General features: G+C 53.4%; 5 protein-coding genes across 5 annotated transcripts; 4 read left to right on the top strand and 1 right to left on the bottom strand.

Moving 5' to 3' along the window:
• Positions 1 to 233: 233 nt before the first annotated feature.
• Positions 234 to 3,318, top strand: BKA58DRAFT_397276 (uncharacterized protein; the record flags this gene model as incomplete). The annotated part of the gene is made up of 3 exons (XM_046171413.1): positions 234 to 2,051; positions 2,101 to 2,217; positions 2,281 to 3,318. 3 exons carry the CDS (start codon positions 234 to 236, stop codon positions 3,316 to 3,318), a joined length of 2,973 nt encoding a protein of 990 aa, XP_046031936.1.
• Positions 3,319 to 3,544: 226 nt separating this feature from the next.
• Positions 3,545 to 6,366, top strand: BKA58DRAFT_29588 (cation transport protein-domain-containing protein). Its single transcript, XM_046166887.1, has 2 exons — positions 3,545 to 4,273; positions 4,330 to 6,366. Exons 1-2 carry the CDS (start codon positions 3,985 to 3,987, stop codon positions 6,147 to 6,149), a joined length of 2,109 nt encoding a protein of 702 aa, XP_046031935.1. The 5' UTR covers positions 3,545 to 3,984; the 3' UTR covers positions 6,150 to 6,366.
• Positions 6,367 to 8,211: 1,845 nt separating this feature from the next.
• BKA58DRAFT_29641 (uncharacterized protein) lies at positions 8,212 to 9,605 on the bottom strand. The gene is made up of 2 exons (XM_046166889.1): positions 9,268 to 9,605; positions 8,212 to 9,213 (listed from the first exon to the last, which is right to left on the bottom strand). Exons 1-2 carry the CDS (start codon positions 9,391 to 9,393, stop codon positions 8,380 to 8,382), a joined length of 960 nt encoding a protein of 319 aa, XP_046031934.1. The 5' UTR covers positions 9,394 to 9,605; the 3' UTR covers positions 8,212 to 8,379.
• A 1,906-nt stretch (positions 9,606 to 11,511) lies between these two features.
• On the top strand, positions 11,512 to 12,967 carry BKA58DRAFT_29333 (uncharacterized protein). The gene is made up of 6 exons (XM_046166879.1): positions 11,512 to 11,821; positions 11,935 to 12,343; positions 12,418 to 12,465; positions 12,519 to 12,551; positions 12,606 to 12,689; positions 12,753 to 12,967. The coding sequence occupies exons 1-6, from the start codon at positions 11,817 to 11,819 to the stop codon at positions 12,795 to 12,797; spliced, it is 624 nt and encodes a 207-aa protein (XP_046031933.1). The 5' UTR covers positions 11,512 to 11,816; the 3' UTR covers positions 12,798 to 12,967.
• Positions 12,968 to 16,032: 3,065 nt separating this feature from the next.
• BKA58DRAFT_434802 (MYB DNA-binding domain-containing protein) lies at positions 16,033 to 16,922 on the top strand (the record flags this gene model as incomplete). Its single annotated transcript, XM_046173289.1, has 2 exons — positions 16,033 to 16,587; positions 16,674 to 16,922. 2 exons carry the CDS (start codon positions 16,033 to 16,035, stop codon positions 16,920 to 16,922), a joined length of 804 nt encoding a protein of 267 aa, XP_046031932.1.
• Positions 16,923 to 18,944: the final 2,022 nt, after the last annotated feature.

Raw genomic sequence — 18,944 nt, 5'->3', positions numbered from 1 at the left:
AGCGGTGTTGCCTTGTAATGCCTAAAACTGTCCGGGGGCGGCAAGGCTGCAGCCACGTTCTCGGTCAAAGTGGGGTTGGTGGCCTTGCGCTAACGGGTGCATGCCTAATGCCAAAACCCCATGATCCCACCATTTCGCCCAAGATACTCTACAAACTTCTTTCCATAAGAGCTCGAATTCTAACCTTCTATTCTGATACCAGCTTGTCTGTCATTTATCTCCGATCATTCATCATGGGTTCCTTCGATTGTTACTGTATCTTATGCTCTGTCTGCATGAACATTGGCGCCATCACGATTGGATCGAGAAATGGCAAGTCTTTGCGTAAGAGAGATCGTGTAATTGACAGAAGAATGGGGAGACGTTCTGGGAAGAAGTTGGGACGCGGATACATTGAGAGTGAAGATGAAGACGAAGAGATGGAAGATGCGATCGACCCTGAAGCAGTGGAGAAGCAACGCATTGAGCAGCAAGAACAGGAGGAAGACGATGCAGATTCGGATTATGAATATTCTTCAGACTCTTCTTCTGAAGACACAGAATCTGTCGATAGCAACGACTCCGACTTACTTGCGAGATCATCCGAGATTCTTGACGTCGCTCTTCGGCCTCGTACTCCCGAGCCTGAGCCTATGGAAGAAGTCGATGATGGAAGTTGGTCGCAAGATCCCGAGTTGGACATTCGCGAAGACTGGGATGTTGACAACTATGCCAGTACCGAGAACACCGAGGAAAACAGTTTTGATCCTAGACTCCTCCGACTAGACGACGTCAGATGGATCAATCGGGTCCGCGCACTGGCGATAAATCACAAGAGGAAAGCCTACATATCCGGACGAGGCCGATACGACGACTATGGCTTTCTTGATATCAAGGGACCTGGAAGAGATCCAAATGATCCGGGTGAAGATGCCCTGAACCTTACAACTTACACCGGGGGTGAGGGCAACCAGGCTTTTCCATTTCATGAGGCATGCTTTGACATTCTTGCGAAGAGCATAGGACTTGAGAAGGGCAGAGACATTGACAAGCACGTAATGTGGAGGACGCTTAGCGCTCTTCTGGTCGACGCAACACCAGTTCTGGACGTGGACTATCAGCTTTCGTCCGGTCATGACCAATTTTGGGCCAATAATCCGGGAGCCGAGTATGAAGTGTGCGACCCTTCCCCCCGACCTGTTCTCCAGGAAAGCATACAAGACATCCTACCCGCCAATATCTTCGATGGGACTCCTCAGGTGGCAGATCTGGCGCACAAGGTGCGTAGTGATCCTATCACAGTCCTTCCATACGACTTGCTCCTTGAAGTCCTTGGCTATGTTGACTCGAAAGACATGATTTCATTGATGCAAGCTTCGTATCACGTCAATAGCGTCACTCGCGAAGCTGCATTCTGGAAACATATGCTGCGCTTGCGTATCCTGCCATGGTTTTACGAGCTGCGTTACTTTGTTGAGACTGCTACCACCGATGCGCTCGACTATAAAGGTCTCTTTCTCTGGGTGAATGCATCAACTCTTCCCAGATACGGCAACCAGGGACCGCTCATGCATATAGCAAATCGACGTCGGATCTGGGGCTGCTGCCAGCCCGTGGCCTCACTCTACAAGAAAACGACTGGGCCGGTCGAGCCCGCTGAACCGGCAGACTCGGAGGAAGCAAAAGCGATTCTAGACAGCTCTCTATGCTTACACATGCCCACGACCATGTATCCCTCACCAGCCGAGGCCGAGGCCGTCTCCGCACAGTTCGTCCACTCCTGGAGTGAGCTTACGCATCGTGCCTGCGTCTTGGACACATACTGGCGGGAGGTTTACAACTGCCCCGACTACCTAGTGGGAATTTCTATCACCTTGGGTGACCAAACAAGATTGTTTGGCAGCTCTGAGGGAACCACTGGACGTCCATTTCATCTCGATCGTGGGGAGTGGATCAAGGAGATCGTCTGCTATGTCGAAAGCATCGACATGTTGAAGGAGAACCAGGATGGGGCTGATCGGACGCCTGAGGATGTTAGGCCATCTAAAACTGCTACCATCACTGGTATTATGGTATGTTAGGCTTCCTCTCTCTGGAAATAACGACCCTAATTAGATATAGGTGTCATTGAATACTGGAAAAAAGAAGATGATGAGACAGAGTTATGGCGGTGTGGAGAGGCCTTTCCAAGTGTTGGATGGCATGCATCTGGTGGGGATGACGGGTCAAATTGCTTCAGTAAGTGACCAAATACTCCCATCATCTTCTCCACTCTGTAAGCACTACTGACAGCATTACTAGAGTGGCGCAATCTCACGTCTCGGTATTCTTCAAGCTTCCAGACCGGACTCAGGACTACTCTCTCAGCCGCGATATACATCCGCTCAGCAGATGGCATGGGGAAAGCAAGGGAAATGGCTACCCTACGATGATCAGAGCGGTCGTCAAAAGTATCCTAAGCATGCTACGGTCTGGTCGCATCCTACGATCCATTTCGAGCCCTTCCCTGCTTCCACCCACCCCATAGCATACGAACTCCCCGAGGATATGATGCCTAACGACGTTTTCATGTGGAGCAAGGACAACACTGCTATCGAATGCTTCCAGCCCACTGCGACGAGCATTTCCATGCCTCACGATCCGACACCGACAGCAAAACCCACCGAAGAATCCATGGGATCGATCAACACGACACCCGCATCCACCGTTCTACCCAGCTCCCATCTTGAAACCGACACGTCGCTACCTCTCTACCAACTTCACACTGGTATTGATATCGTCGGCATCAACCCCGCTCCTCATAACCAGTTCGGTGGTCGCGGCCGCGGCGTCGGCCATCGCGGACCCGTTCTATGTCAATCCCCCAGATGGGCGCACGAAATGACTTGGCCTCTCCGAGAATCCCTCAAGGCAGCATGGGAAGACATCCAAAAGCAGAAACCCCGTCCGTTAGGCAGCTCCGACCAACACAACACCGTCATTTTCCCCTTAAACCAAGAATCCATCACTGAAGTCCACGTCGAGCAGCAATACCGCGCTCTCAAACTCGTTACGCAGACTGGTCGTGTGGGTTACTTCGGCGAGCCGGATATGCGGGATTGGTTCGTGAGGAAGGCGGTGGGTGGGGAGCGGATTGTGGGGATTAGTGCGTGTTTTGGGGCGTTGGGTGGGTGGAGTGAGTCGGCGAGGATGTGGAGTCATCTCAAATTGAGTCGTGTGGGTGTTGTTTTTGAGAGGGTTGATGGGGAGGGGAAGGTGATTAGTAAGGAGGGAGAAAAGAAGATGAGAGAGAAGGGTGTGGTGTTTGAGGAGGGGAGCGTTGTTATGTGCTCGGAGTAGAATGAGGATTAGCGTGGTTGTAGAACACCAGTGTGTTGTTTTGCGCAGTGCGATGACGAGCCAGTCCATGTAGCCGGGTACGCAGCCTCTTTACGAAGTTCGCATGTATGTTTATCTTGGTCAACACCGTTTCGACACAATAAAGTGTCCTTCGATCACAACGCGTCCCGAAACACAATCAGGTTGTGCCTATCACCTGGGATCTCGAGACCACTACAAGGAACACAGCATACAAAGCAGGAGGCGGTACTGACAACACATACAAGTACGCGCCGATTTGTAGCTTGATATGGATAATCCCAGTAAACACGCTAGGCACAAAAGTCATCGCAAAACAAATCCAGGATCTTATCACGCCGTCTCCGGAACGGCACGAGAACAAGATACAATCTAACAGCTACTCGCCTGTCAGTATAGTAAGCCAATTGAGAACACCGCGGACCTGAAGATCAATGCTGTCGCGTCCACGATGATGCGTCGTTCCCCACGCGCGATAAGGTTTACTAGTGACATCATTCCTCGCAAAAATGCCTGGGCAGCGTAACAAAACACAGCCTACTTTCTAACAAGGTTGCGCTACCCAGACCTGCCACGTTGATCGATTCTTGTCTTGGTACGCGCCTTGGATAAATACCGCAAAGTATATACTTCGCGACTGCAGCCGTTATGAGCTCGTCGTGGCTGCCGCTCGACGACAACGGCGAGATGCACGACCCCCTTGAGGAGCTGCGCAACCCGCGTCAGGCCAAGAATGACTTTTTGAAGTATTTGAAAGAGGAGGTGTTCAAGTTGAACTTTTATCGCGCACATATGCTGTATTTCATTGTTGTTATTGCGATATCGTCGGTTATTGTTTATGGGCAGGGTCTTGCTGATGGACCGAAGGAGTATGGAGATGCGCATGTGACGTACACCGACGCGCTGTTCTTATGCACCAGTGCTATGACAACTACAGGTCAGTGGCTCCTTCCGTCCTCTAGACTTGTGTGAGCTGAGTACCAATTGATGCAGGGCTCAATTCGGTAGACCTCGGAGATCTCTCCGGCTTCCAGCAAGCGACCTTCGCTGTGCTGCTAATGATTGGCAACATACCATTTGTATCGACAGCTGTAGTGCTCATCAGAAGAGCACTCTTCCGGAAAAAGATGGCAGATGTCGTCAAGCATTCGCACACGATGCAAAGACTCGTAAGAGATATCGAGAACAGTCATTCAGATCGAAACGAAAGTAGCAGCAGTACCGGAAGCCTGCGCCAGCGATCGAATGCAAAACAAAGCCCGACAGGAAAGAATGTACAAGAAGGGAATGAGGAGCCTCCGCAAGCAAAGATGTATCCAAAGTCCAGAAGACGCACATATCACTACGAGACCGGGTTTGGCTTCATACCAACACCTTGGGAGATCAAGTCCGCACGCAATTTCTTCAGCCGCATTCTGGACCGCTTTTCGACAGAGTTGAAACCCGAGAAACACGACTACGTCTCTTTCAAGCCGCATCTCGACTCCAAGGGTCGATTCCGCGAGCTCAGTGAGCAAGATCGCATGGAACTTGGGGGTGTGGAGTATCGTGCACTTCAAGCTCTGTTGCTTATCCTGGTCGGCTACCAGATCTTCTGGTATTTGCTTGGTATCACTTTCCTGATACCGTATGCGTACCGTGACGATACCAAGAGCACACTGTATCAAGAGCAACCAGGTGCCATCAACCCAGGATGGTGGGCATATTTTGCGACAGTGACGGAATTCTCCAACGGTGGACTCAACGTACTCAATGCTAATTTCATTCCCTTCAGCGGAAATGCGTATGTTTTGCTTGTGGCTGCATGTTTGGCGTTCGCTGGTCAGACGCAGTTCCCGATTTTGCTCCGCATCACGATATGGGTATTGAAGAAGTTACTGCCAAAAGAGTCTCGTATCAGGAACACGATGCAATTCCTTCTACAGCATCCGCGACGTTGTTTCATCTACCTTTTCCCCAAGCGCGAGACAGTGTACCTGTTTCTTGTTCAGCTGGGCATCGACATCACAGCCTGGCTTTGCTTCGAGATATTGAACATCGGCATGCCAGATGTCGAAGCTCTATCCACTGGCGCTAGAGTAGTAGATGGACTCTTCATGGCCAGCGGATTACGTACTAGCGGCGCATACATCATCAACATGAGTTCGCTCGCACCTGCATGTTTGGTGGCGTATCTAGTCATCATGTACATCTCGATCTACCCCATGACGTTGGTACTGCGGAAGACGAACACGTACGAAGAGAAATCGATCGGACTGGAAGAGAATGACAGCAGTGCCGCAGGCGTAGCATCTCATCTGCAGAAGCAGCTCGCCTACGACATCTGGTTTCAGTTCTTTGTCTTCTTTCTTATATGTATCATTGAGCGAGGTCATATACTGAACGCAGCTCCTGGATTCAGCGTCTTCTCGATATTATTCGAAGTCACATCGGCATATGGCACTGTCGGCTTGAGCCTGGGTGTACCAGGCAAGAACACCAGCCTGTGTGGCGACTTTGCAAGCTTAAGCAAAGTCGTTCTGATGGCTGCGATGCTACGGGGTAGACATCGTGGACTGCCTTTGGCGATCGACAGAAGCATTCTTCTACCCGGCGAAGAGCTCATGCATCGTATGGATCAAGAGTACAGCGCGAGAGGCACAGATAACGCACAAGAAGAGGCAGAGCTGAGAAATGACATTGAGTCAAGTGGCGAACAACAACAGAAAGGTGGAAAGGGTGACCAAGATCCAGAGGACAGGAGAGGGTCGCAACCGGACAACGAGGCTGGTCAGGAAGGGGCGGGAGAGACAGTCGCGGAGTCCAACCCCTGATGAAGAAGGGCCGCAAGCACAGTGCAGCCGTGGTCCTCTCGGGAATACTGTCGGCCAAACATCACCCCAGACAGCCACAACGATTACGTTGTGACAGTCACGAGAGTCAGCTGACCCAACGTCTCCACGGTCCGACACAACCCTTTAGCAGTCACGCGTTACACACGCATTAGGCGACTACACCGACGCAGGCTTTCCTATCGCCTTATGCACCACCAAACCTTCGGTCACATTTCCAGAACCCTTCACTCATGCATGTCGCGGATATGACCGAACCCACGGCTTCAGCCTGCGACGTCATCTTCCCCCTCAGCCATGCATACACAGATTCTATCAGCCCTACAAGGCATGTGAATCCATCGCACGCATCCATCGCTCACACGCCACAATTATGCGCCTCGAAACTAAGGCGCTCACAGATCCCCACCAGGTCTCAAACCCAGTTCGCATGAATACCGCCAACGCGACCCTGACGACTCCACTGGACCGGATTCCAACGTACATCCCTGACACTTGCCGGAGCGTAGATCTGCATTAGGACTTCGGCATATGCGCTGACCGGGGACATGGAAATTGACTCGCTTGGTTCCAAGCTAGGGGGAGTGGTGGGGATGAGGAGGATCTCTGGTCGATGAGATGGCGTGTTTACAGGGGGGGGGGGGGGGCACAGTAAAGGGATCATGGAGGAAGGGTAAGGCAGCAAGGCATGAATATCGGGAAATTAGCAACAGAGCACTGGTACTGTAGATGACTGGGATGCTGTTTAGTTGGACGGATGGACGGGCTGTGGCGTTGCGCGTTAGGATCGGTGGGATGCGAGTCAAACGATGTTCGCGGGATGGGCGGGAGATGCGCAGGGCTGACATGGGTCAAGCGTCAGCAGCACAAGAATAGGAACATGGCGTGCCGATTTTTTTCGTCTCTCGCAAACCCGTCGCGTTCTTAGTAAGACGATTGATTTGGAATTCTCATGGTCCTACTCCGGTCTATGACGAGGCTGTCTATATGCAGGTCGCCAGAGACGACACGCGTGTATTGCACCCCTGCTCACGTGTGCAAAAACAACCACATTACGTCAATCTTATACTCTACCGTTTCGCACTCCGAGCACCAGGTATACGAATATCGCCAAAGCGAGAATCGCCACCTACACGCACACACGATCTTGTCAGGTCAACCTGACGCCCACCCGTCGTTACCAAACCGTTGTGCCGCGCAAAGCCAACTAGTGCGGTACCAAACGTTTCACCTACCAAACACGCAGCGAGTCAGGTTCACCGCACAGGTACCGGCAGCGACAACGGCAGCGGCAAAGAAGGAAGTCATCCGACGATTGCAACGGTATGCTAGTGAAAAAGACAGATGGTTCCGATGCGCGTTCGCTTTCGCTTGGTAAGTTCCGTGGTGTTCAGTGCCTTAGAGTTCCGGCACCGTTGGCTGTCATAGGCGGCCTCGATCGCAAGGCTGCCGCTGTCAGATTTACTATATATGAAAAGCATCAGGTGGTAAACGGATAAATGTGAGTAAGAGGTTGATTGTGCGCAAAGTGTTGGTTGCTCGAGTGCAAAGGTGGAAAAGGTCACGTTGTCGTTGATGCTGTGGTTGAACTCCAGATTTTGCCAAAATCTTCATCCCCAAGACTCAAGTGTGTTAACATGCCTTTGATATTATGCTGCGGTCAAGAGAAAGTTTGCCAAAGGGAAAGGATCGAAGGTTGTCGTGTTTGACATGCTCGCTTAACCACCTGTATTAGGCAAACATCAGGCGTAAGCGAAATGTCAGGACATGAGGCTGTTAAGGGTATGCTCGTTGAAAGTTCATACCACGATGAACTGTCATGAACGATGTGGAGTAGATATTGTGGATATTCTTCTTTATTGACTACCGCTACCATCTACCGCGTAGAACAACGCCCAAAAACTCTTCAATAAGTGAAGCGCGTAGATCCCCGTTGATGCTATGCGCCAAGACCAAAATTCCAAATGCTGAACGCCTGAGTAAAGATCCGAAACAAGAAGTGTCTCATATGCCATGCAAACCATACCGCTCTTGACATATACCACCGAGGACGTTAAGACAGTAATACGAGAAAAGGGTTGATTGAATAGCGAATTAACGAAAGTAGAGAAGGGGAAAAGAGTCATTTGCCAATGCCATACCGAATTCCGTGCCCAATGCCACGACCCAGGATGTGATCTAACAAGTACAGGAATGTAAAGATAATGGACATTTATTTCCTATCGTCGTTGAGGAGGCTGGCGATGGGCATGTTGTCCCTGGGCGCAGAGCTCCACGTACCAGACCTTGGGCGGCCAGAGGAAGGAACAGGCATGGGCAGAACGTAAGGCATGCGCTCTGGGGCTGAAACGGCGCTAATGTTCATCGGGTTCATGGGGCTGTAGTGCTTAGCTGGCTCGCTGTGGGCCGGCGAGATGTAGCTCGGGAAGGGAGAGGGCTTGAACATGGGGTTGTGCATGATGCTACCGTCGGGCGAGGCGTCAGGAGTAGGAGGGCGGACAGCGTTGGAACCGTTGCGCCAGATCTCCTCAAGCTGGGCAGGGGAAACATCCGCACCGTAGTCGGCAGCGACGGTAGCCCAGAACTGTTGGCGGCGGGCTTCGTAGATGGAGCGGAGACGGTCAGTGTCAACGACCTTGGGCTGATGGGCCACTTCGGTGTTGATACGGAGACCGTTGTAAGGCTCCGGGGATCCACGGGGAGTAAGGGTGCGAGGCTTGGGCAGGAGGATCTTGTGCTGGGAGCGACCGGGAGAGGTGGTGATGGAGTTGGCGCGGACATGGGGACTGCCAGTGTAGCTCATGGGCGAGCTGTGGCGGGAAGATTGAGAGTAGGCATCCTGGTCCATGGCCATGGAGTAGACCGGAGCAGTACCGGAAGAGCTGCAAGAAGCGTTGGAAGAGACCGAGTTGTTGCGCTTGCGGCGGTGACTACCGTGCGAGAGCTGATGGTAGTGCAGGCGGCATGCAAGCTCAGTCTTCTTGAGGTGGGCTGCAATGTGCTTGTAAGGCATCTTCTGCATGCGGGTCTGAAGAAGGTAGTTCTCCTAGGCATTGTTAGCAAATGTTTGGCGGTGATAAGTACAAGATGGTTGACATACCTCTTCTTCGGACCAAGACCTGTTACCACCGGCTGACATCTTCCGAGCGCGAAGGCTGGAAGGGTCAGGGGACTGAGAGTTCATCTCAGGAAGAGGGGAGAGAATCTGGGGCTGGTGGTGAAGCATGTTGTAATCGTTGTGGTGCTGAGCTGATAGTATGTTGGTGTTGATGTTGATGTTGCTGATTGGAGTACTTGGCGTAGAAGAAGTCGTTGATTCGTGTCCACTAGGGATGTCTGTTCGTCGTGATCGAGGCTGGCTCTGAAAAGAAAGTATTACACGGTGTGTCGGTAAAAAAGTAATTGCTCAGCAATGTTGGTAAAGTTGATTAAGTGAATGTAGTGCAGCCCAAACCAGTGGGAAGTAAAAGAGAGTATTACAAGGCTGCTAAAAAACAAAAGACAGATGCCGATTGAACAGATGCGGTTGAAGCCTCGAAACTTGGGGCACCCGGGCAGTTATAGAGTTTGGACAGAGGTCAAGAAACGGGTCGGTCAGTGGTCACAGACCAAGTCGATTAGCAGTGGCAGTTTCTGAGATTGGCAACGTTTTCAAACCGTCGCTTCTGCAACTCGATTCCTGATCGGCATCATGGGGCAAAGACGGTGTTCGCAGCCAAAATGTTTAGAAGAACCTTGACACGAGACATGTTAAGCCGGAAGTGGAACGGACATGAAGACGCATACGAAATCGCTGCCTGGGGCTCTGAAGATCTAGAGCGGGATGCATAAGGTCCTCAGCCTCATCGGGACCCACGGGGGCAGTTTCAAAACCGCGCGCGTCGGACTTGGTGCAGTTTTGACGGAGCGCGAGGTTTGACAATGTTTGGAAAGCTGGAAACAAGCAGCGACCAGTGCCGAAGCGACGGCGGGCGCTAACGCAGAACGTGCTGTGACAGGCTGCGGGGGGGACTGTGCGCCGGCGGTCGCCCATTGCAGAGACAAACAACATTGGCAACGAGCTTTGAAGCACTTTTCAACGACGATTCCTCAGACACTTTGCTACGAATCTGCTCCATGTGAATAGGGCCGAGCAGACGGTGAGTGGAGATGATCCGCAACACACAAGAGTGCAGATGACGACGCTGTGAGACAGGCGAAACGAGTACGTTCGGATGGGTCGTGTTCCGCCTACAGCATCAACACGTCAGGCAACTCGTAAGGCCGAAGCGCTTGGCAGGCCATGTGTGCTGCTATAGGTCGTAAGTGGTAAGGCTGTGGCAGAGCGGTTCTGATCAAACGCTTGTGGCTTGCAGTGATACTGGCGCTGCGTCAGGCGGCTGGAGAAAGAGCTTGGCTTGAATGCGGAGCGGAGCCTGGGTTGAAAAGGCATCCAGGCCCATGGCGAGCAAAGTACTCAGGACGGTCCGGCAGCACCATATCGATTACCTTAGTCTTCTTCCCCGCGCCCAGCGGTGTTGCTGATGAGCGCAAGACGTCCTTGTTTGGTACCATCGTTGCAAGCCGCTGCTGCAGTGGCCGTGTGGAGAAGACAGGGATGGCTCGCACTCGGCGACGACTGAGGCCGGGCTAAATCGCAGCACAATTTCTGCGGTGGTGAGGGCGCCATTGGCGGTCAAGCGGCAGGTTGTGAGATAGATTATCGAGCAGAGGAGCCGCCTGACGTGGTCGTGTTTGTGCGACTCTCGCCATGGCCATGGCGACCTCCCGCTGTGTTGTTGACCGATGATGAGGTTGGAAGGCACGAGCACCACTCGAGGAAAGAGCGGCCGGTCCATGCACGCTGCCCCGCTCCAGCTGCCAGCAACTCCGTCACCACTACGGCACGCCATCTGGCCTGGTAGCGACTCGACGGTGACATGATCTGGAGTCACTCGACCCGCCCCGGCATGGGCATCGCCATGACACTCATGACAGCATGCACTTGTCTCTCCCACTACTCCGCCAGCGCCGTGGCTGTCTGTATACACAGTCATCATGTCGCGACACCCGATCGGGGGCGCTCCGCATCACTCGCATGAAGCTGGACACGCATGGAGCAGTCACGCGCTGCGCACTCTACCTCCGCTGCCCTCTAAGCACTCGTCGCGCTGTCCTCGTAACCTCAAAGCCACCTGTTCATCAGAGCCGGGCCCTAGAGCCTGTTACCCCGCTTCTTGTCTGCAGCGCGTCCCCGCGTATCTATACCTCGACCACCGCCTTCCATTCACTAGCGGGCAAGTACTAGTACTTGCCCTCCCCATCTTGGGCGCCGACCCCCGCTAGCATTCGGCCACTTAACCTCACAGCGTCGCCCTCGTCCTCCACCATGATGCCTATGCCATCCTCCTATTCGCCCATCTGCTGCCAACCTGACCCTCTTTGTATCCCTTGTACTTGATCAGCGCTCGCACCGACAGGCCATCTGCTTCCTTGGATATCATGATGATCTACTGCCTCCAGTCTGGCCGTCGTACCCTCTGAAAGTGGTCCTGAAGCTGTAATATACGAGCATGACACTACACTCTATAGGCGCATCCTGCTCTCCCCAGTGAAGCTGTCTCGTGCTGCCGCCTGCCTGGCTTAGGTCTTATCGCCCCGTCTGCCGCCATGTCGTGAGTCTTTCCACTATATCCGTCTCGTCTTGTCCCCGTTCTGCGACTCTGAGATACTTCCCCTACTCGACTTGGTACCTTGCCGCGCGCGCTGACGTTGTGGCCCCTGACAGCTCCTCACCCTCCACCAAGCGTAGCCTGAAACCGTCGCCCATTGCAGCGAACCCCCAACCGAACGTTCAGTACTCTGGGCCGCCAGAGCTGCCCAGTCTACAGCCAGCGGCGTCATTCACCACGGCGAATCCAGAGGCTCACACTGGCGCTCAACCGCCACTACCATCTCCTACGAGCCGAAAGCGCAAGTCTGTAACCCTTGGGCGGCCTCAAGATCAGATGGCGAGTACTGCAGATAGTGCAGAGCCGCAAGCGAGCAGTGCTGTGTTGCCACCGACGGCTGACATTGATGCTGCGCAGGAGCCTAAGACTAAGAAGAGTCGGACAAATACGCCTTGGACGCCAGCTGAGGAATTGCGATTGAAACAAATGAGAGATGCGGGAAACAGCTGGAGCGAGATCGCAAAGGTGAGGAGAGCGCCTGGCGGATCAGACAGCTGCCGTGTTCCCGAAGAACAGTTAGCTGACTTGGCCTTTGGTAGACGTTCCCGCAGCGGACAGAAGGGAGTGTAAAGAAACATTGGTACAAGGTGGGCATGCGACCAGTACTGTTCCACTGCGGACCCTCTCACTGACCTTCAAGGACATGCACTATGCCGAGTTCGCTGAGGATGAAGTGAGTTAGAGGCTATATCTCCGTCTCTTCGAGAGTGTGCTGATGAGTAAGAAGAGCGCTGCGCTGCTTGCCGCCATCAAAGAATACGATGCCAACAAATGGAAGGTCATCGGTCAGAAGGTCGGCAAGCCTGCAAAAGTATGTCTTGACCGTTTCCGCACGTAGTCTTCGTGTAGACGGGCTTGTGCTGACGTGCACCAGGCATGCGAGCAGTACGCAAAGGAGAATTTTGGCGGCAAGTACTGAAGGACACTTATGATCACAGTCTGCATCTTTCCGGAATTAGCGCGGTGGGGCCCGCTTATGATACCAGCTTTCCTATCTTGATCGAGCATCGCATGCGCAAAAGTGCTGTGGGCATCCGTTCGTCCTTCTTGGTGTTTGCGGGCGTGGTTCTTGGCAGCGGAGTATACAAGGCATTAGTCGCCTTCTCTCCAAAAGATGCTTAGCAGTTTTCGGCAACGCTGACCAATGTTATTGTGTTTGTCTCCGGTTATCTTTTCGCTACAGGATTTGGTAGTAGTCCTGCGAAGGAGCTTCCATCCTGGAGATAATATCGAATGTCTTTACGTAGCAATAGTCGGCAATGTATCCATGCCATAACGGACTGTCGCATGTGGGGGGGAGCATCCAAAAGTCTTGCCTGTCGAAGCGGCCATTGGCCGATCTTGCTTGTGTCATCGTTTCACGTCAACGAACAGTTGGAAGAGTTGGTTTCGGTAGCCTGCAGCAGCGGTTCGTTGAAAGTTTCAACCCCTCGCCACACCACACCTCAACGTTCCGCCTCACCTACTGCCGCACGCAGATCTGCAGAAACCGCCTGGCTATTTGTAGCACCCATGGACGACGCGGCTTTGCCGTCAGTGTAGCAATAATGGCGCATAGGATGATCGCTGTTTTCTCTTTCGTGCGATTAACGGTGTCGTTGGGGCGATCTTAGTTGCGACGCCCACGTGTAACGGCATGAGTTACCCAGAGTCCCAGACGAACGCTCCGGCTATGCTACCGAACCATATTAACGGGCGCAAGATGTGGTCGCGACGCGCTTGCAAGAAGCCGTGCCGTAACGTTGACAGTAGATTGCGCGTCGGAGAAACTTGGTCGCCCACAATGCGACGCAACGCTTCTACTCACCTTGTACATGCGCTGCACGCGCTCCGCTCACGAAGCAGGCCAGATGACATGGCGGCGTGGCTGCGGTGAAGTGCGCGGTCTGTTGGACGGAGCGTGGTGAGGGCTGCATCGTGCAGTTCCGCGAGCCTATAGTTTGCAATGGCGTGCATCAGCCTAAATGGATAATGCGCCGTTGGTCGAGTACTTGAAGATTGGCAGACTATCGCTAGGCCTGAAAGTCGTACATGGCGACGGCGGTGAGGTCATAGCGGGGGCTGCAGATGCAGGGAGATCCCAGCCACCAGCCGGGGAGCGCGTCGGTCGTGTAGGCTGTCACGTGAGAGCGGTTGGTGGTGAGGGCGCGCCAGGAGGATGCGGTTGCCTCTTCGGAGAGCGCATCCGTCGTGGCGTACATAGGGCGACCGTGTAGACAGCGGCACGACGCACTGGAGTCACGATGCCTCATCTCGCCCATGCAGTCGAGAGATGACCTGTATGCGAGGCTTGCGGGCCAGAAGATCGCGGCCGGCTGCGATTCGACCTCGACGCTAAAATCGGGAACTCGCTACTCAGGCGAGCCCGCTGTCGACCTCGCTTGCTCCTTTCCCCCACAACGCCTCACGCATTCGCCCTCCTCCAACACCTGGCTGCTGTCTCAGGTAGACTCTTTTGCAGTGCCCATCTCTACTTGCCACCAGCACTCCGTACACCCGCTGCATCTGCAGCATGCCGAAGTGCGTCATCCAATGCGGGCGTCGGGATATTTCTGTGGCTGGTAGATCCCAACTCACGGGGGGTGACGAAGCGCATATAGGGCAGGGTCTGACTCTATACCTTGAAACGGCCCACGCATGAGCCAATCTGAGGCCGTCATGCCTATGCGTTAGAGAACCATGACCGAGAGCCCTGCCATCGCTCGGTCCCACTGCTTACAGGCGGGTGCTACGGCTGCGTAAATGCCGGCAGAGGCAGCTGTCCTGCCCTGATCCGAGTACCGCTTCTTCGCCAGCAGCATCATGCTTCATGGGGCCCTGAGCCCGGGTAAGGCTCTTCCAGGCATGAAGTGCCGTCGACTGAGGCACAGGGCGTGTATGCCATTGAGATGCCATGAAAAAAATGCCATCATTGTCACAGCACCCTTCTGACAGGCCGTTTGGAAGCAGTCGCCTCCGAGCATGACCCGAGCACCTCTCCCGCGCTCCTGGCTCCGTGTCTGGTAGACTGTGTCTCATCAATCTGGCAGACGGCGCTCGCTCGTGGCGCTGCCTCTTCGGGGAATCGCCTCGAGCCCCTGCCGTGTTGCTAGCCGGTTCAGAACGTCTTCAATGCATATCTCCTGGCCACCACGCCGCGCCAGGATCCCTCCTGCAGCGCCTGCAACGGCGTTGGAGATCTTTCTGGTGGCATTCTAGAAATAAACGACGATGGCATGGACCGCGCACGCCCCGGGCCCCACCGACCCTCGCAAGCCGGGCACAGTACCTCATGCCCATCTCATTTTGCATCAGCAGCCACTCACGACCCGGGCCTGGCATTATTGTACTCGTCCAGATCGCATGCCGGGGGACCCCTCCTTGTCATTGATCACCGCATTATGCTTGACGTAGAATCAGTTCCTGGGCCTTCCCTACTAAGCTCATTTGGTGCTCCTCAGGAACAGAGCGTCTCGTGGGGACGACCCATTACTGTACATGCTTGGATCCTGTGTCCGTGTGGCAATCGCACAAGACGGACCGGGCTTTTGAAGGGACCTACTGCCCGAGATTTTTAATGCCTTCTCCCATCAGGCAGGAATCTTATATTCCACGAGCATCCCCAGCCATAAGTACTTTTCGTTTGTTCCCTACACGGCTACAACCTATATTCGACAACCCAGACGCTTAACACACGCGATAAGACCTCGACCGATGGCGCGTTCCCCTAGGCCTTTCTTGCTCCAACATTTGTCAATATAACAAAATTCGAAATACCCAAACGCGTGCGATACAGCCATCGCAACTCTGAACACCAACTCAAACCAGGCATCCTTTTTCTGGCTCAGGTCTCACTGCGGCGGCCTGCCAGAGCAACCTAGCTCTGGTAGTCTCCATGCGTGATCGCAACACTGGCGAGTCCCTATCGAGGCCCTTTCCTCGACTACAGCGTACCAGGCGATGCCGGGGAAGAACATCACATACCGACCTCAAACGTCGAACATCAAAATGTCCTCCATTCCCATACCGGATTGCCTCCGGGATACCACCCTCACTCCTTCCTGCAGCCACACCAGTCTCAAACGCTCCAACATGCCGGCGCCGGCCACCATCCTACCTACACAGACATCGACACACATTCATTACATCAACCCCATCTTTTGCGCCATCACTCCATGTCGCAACACTCTCCATCCTCCTACAACGTGGGCTACCCACCGCCGCCCCAGCAGACCGCCGGACGCAAGCGCAGCCACCAGGACGATTTGCAGCACGAACTGCCTCCGAGCTTAGAGCAGCAGCTCAATCCCTACGCACAAGCAACGGGAAGCGTCTCACTACAGCACGCGACCCAGGGTTACTCCCTTCAACAGTATCCGCCGCCAGCTCCGCAGTCCTCTTTACCTCCCACACATCACCACCATCTACCAAATACTCATCGCAGTAAGAGACATCACCCGATGGAGGGCGCACCTCCCTCTCCCGCTCAACACCATGGCCCTCCTAGCGTAGTAGGTCAAGAAGGGATGCCCCCGCCAGCGCAACGACCCCGCGGCCCAAAGCTCAAGTTCACGCCCGAGGACGACCAGTTACTCGTCGACCTCAAAGAGAAGAAAAATCTCACCTGGAAGCAAATCGCCGACTTCTTCCCTGGCCGCAGTTCTGGCACACTCCAAGTACGATATTGCACGAAGCTCAAAGCAAAGACCACTGTCTGGACGGATGAGATGGTAAGTCGCTACCCTAGTCATGAAACGCGCGACGTCGTGCATCGCATCCACAATCTCCGACATGCTAACCATAACCGGCAATACAGGTGGTAAAGCTTCGCAACGCTATGCAGGAGTACGAGAACGATCGATGGCGCATCATTTCATCCAAGGTTGGCAGTGGCTTCTCGCCTACCGCGTGCAAGGACAAGGCCGAGCAACTTGAGGCTGTGGAGTTGGCTGCGCAGGAAGAGGAGGAGGAAGAATCACAACATCGACAACATCAACACCAGGTTGCCTATTCCTCGTCTCAAATGGCAGCTGGTCCCAGCGATCCCGGCGCAAGTTACCAATGACTGGCCGACTCTAACTGCGATGGGCTGGCTGGCCAGTTCGAGGGCTTGCGTGCATGGTGAGAACAAAAATATGAACAGCGAGCATGAGCGTATGCGGAGGTGGGCAGTATCGCGGGGTTTGTGCTGGACACAAATCTGCCTTTCTGCGATCGATTTCGGCATTTGCAATATCTCTTCTGGGGCACACACCAGCCTTCTAATCACTAAACACATTTCCTTTACGACGTACCACGATTTGGGCCACCGGTATGCCCTTCCTCTTCCAATACACACTCCTTTACAAATTACCTGCATACTTTGGAGGCTACGAACGATTATTCCTTCGACGCGCGACACATTCCAAGCGAGTCCAGCATTGCGGTGGCGTTGGGAAAGAGACGGCTCGGGCTGGTATCACATTATCCAGTGAGCTGTTGGAGATTTGAGTTGATATGGACGGCATTGAGAAAGAGTCGGCCAGCGTTCCGGATACACAACAAGGGTGTAGGGAGTGAAAGAGAAGGAAACGATACCCAGGCAGAGTCGGAAGGGGCGCATTTTCATTGGTCTTTGTTTTACTCATCACTACATCCTCTCCTTTGTACATCACCGGCGGTACCGTCATATGCTTTTGCTTATTTACATCCATGCATTGCATCTATTCTCTTCTATACATAATCGTTGCTTCTTTCTGTGCGACACAACCTTGCCAGATATCTCCTTCACACTTTGCATGTCTTAGTAGACTACGGTCTTCGAGACCAGAACTGCATTTTGCGCTTGGTTCTCGAAATACCCATTTATTATCTCCTACGTCTATCTCTCAAGGCATGACACCCGTCATCTAATGTCAAATAACTGTACCTGGGTTGGCCATCGCATCTTCGACACGCGATATGCGATCGCGCTTCTCGAAAGCATGTAAATCATAACCCGCACTTGCTATCATAATTTGGAATGCTATCATGCGCATCATGTTCGCTGATGACCGTGTGTCAATGCCGGGGTTGTGGCTTACGTCTCAACTATGGGTTTCAGATCAAGCAGTTTGAGATGCGAATCTGAGACGAATATGGCCGCGAAGATGAGATCAGATGCTAAGCTTCATGTTACACGTCGATATTATCATGAGATCTGGATGCGCATGGCATGATGCTTTGCAAGTGGTGATGGTGGTGGTGGTGGTGTCATCGGAGTTGCGTCCGGTCGCGGATGCTTCAAGTCAAACTTCATGCTGTTATAGTATCGACATCATGCGAATGGGAGCTTCAACTACAAGCGTGAAAGATTTCAATTCCAAATCAATGCGCTGACACCTCTTCACTGACCAGTTCAGAGAGTAGTCAAGCAAGCAGTACATCACTACCCATACGCAACACTTGAAGCCCCATGCTCAATGCCCAGTCCACACAACTACCGTTTTCCAAATGCCTCCACCCCTTCCCCACGCCGCTTCCCAGCCGTCTCGACCTAATGACACCAAGGCATTATCACCCATTACCAAGATACACATGAGCCCTCGCCAACCGATCATACTTTCGATATTAAGAAAGCGCGGGCAGACCATGTCGCATGCGGGAAGGGAATAAACCTTGTTCATAATACCCGGGTTAGTGATATAGTACGTTGTTCCCGCACACACCTCGCTACTGTTGCGCCAAATGGCGTCCTTTGGTCAGGTAGATTATGCAGAGCGGATGCGGGCGCGGGAGGCGAAGAAGGCGCGGTTGTTTGTTTTGGAAAGTGAATGCGACGCGAAAGGGAAGTTGGGCACACCGGTTGATAGACAAACCATCCAAAGCACCCTATAAAACATGCGTCTAGCTTCATGACTATTGCCTACTAGTCCGCGGAGCAGAAGAAAAAAGTCTTCAAGTTGGGCGTTCACGATATGCGCAGGTTTGCATCCGACTCGTCCAAATCCCGAGCCAGTAGTGACCGTTTGTGCACCACGATCCGACGAACCCTGCCGTAAGATTCCCTCTTGAGCACTAAGCTCGTCGGTTACTGGCCGTACCAAGGCGACCCTGGTCCTTAGCAGCC

The sequence above is a fragment of the Alternaria rosae genome (genome assembly GCF_020736505.1).
Source record: "Alternaria rosae strain MPI-PUGE-AT-0040 chromosome Unknown BKA58scaffold_1, whole genome shotgun sequence".
Lineage (NCBI taxonomy): Eukaryota > Fungi > Ascomycota > Dothideomycetes > Pleosporales > Pleosporaceae > Alternaria > Alternaria rosae.
The sequence above is the reverse complement of the archived record's forward strand: the minus strand, read 5'-3'. Positions and strand labels throughout refer to the sequence as shown.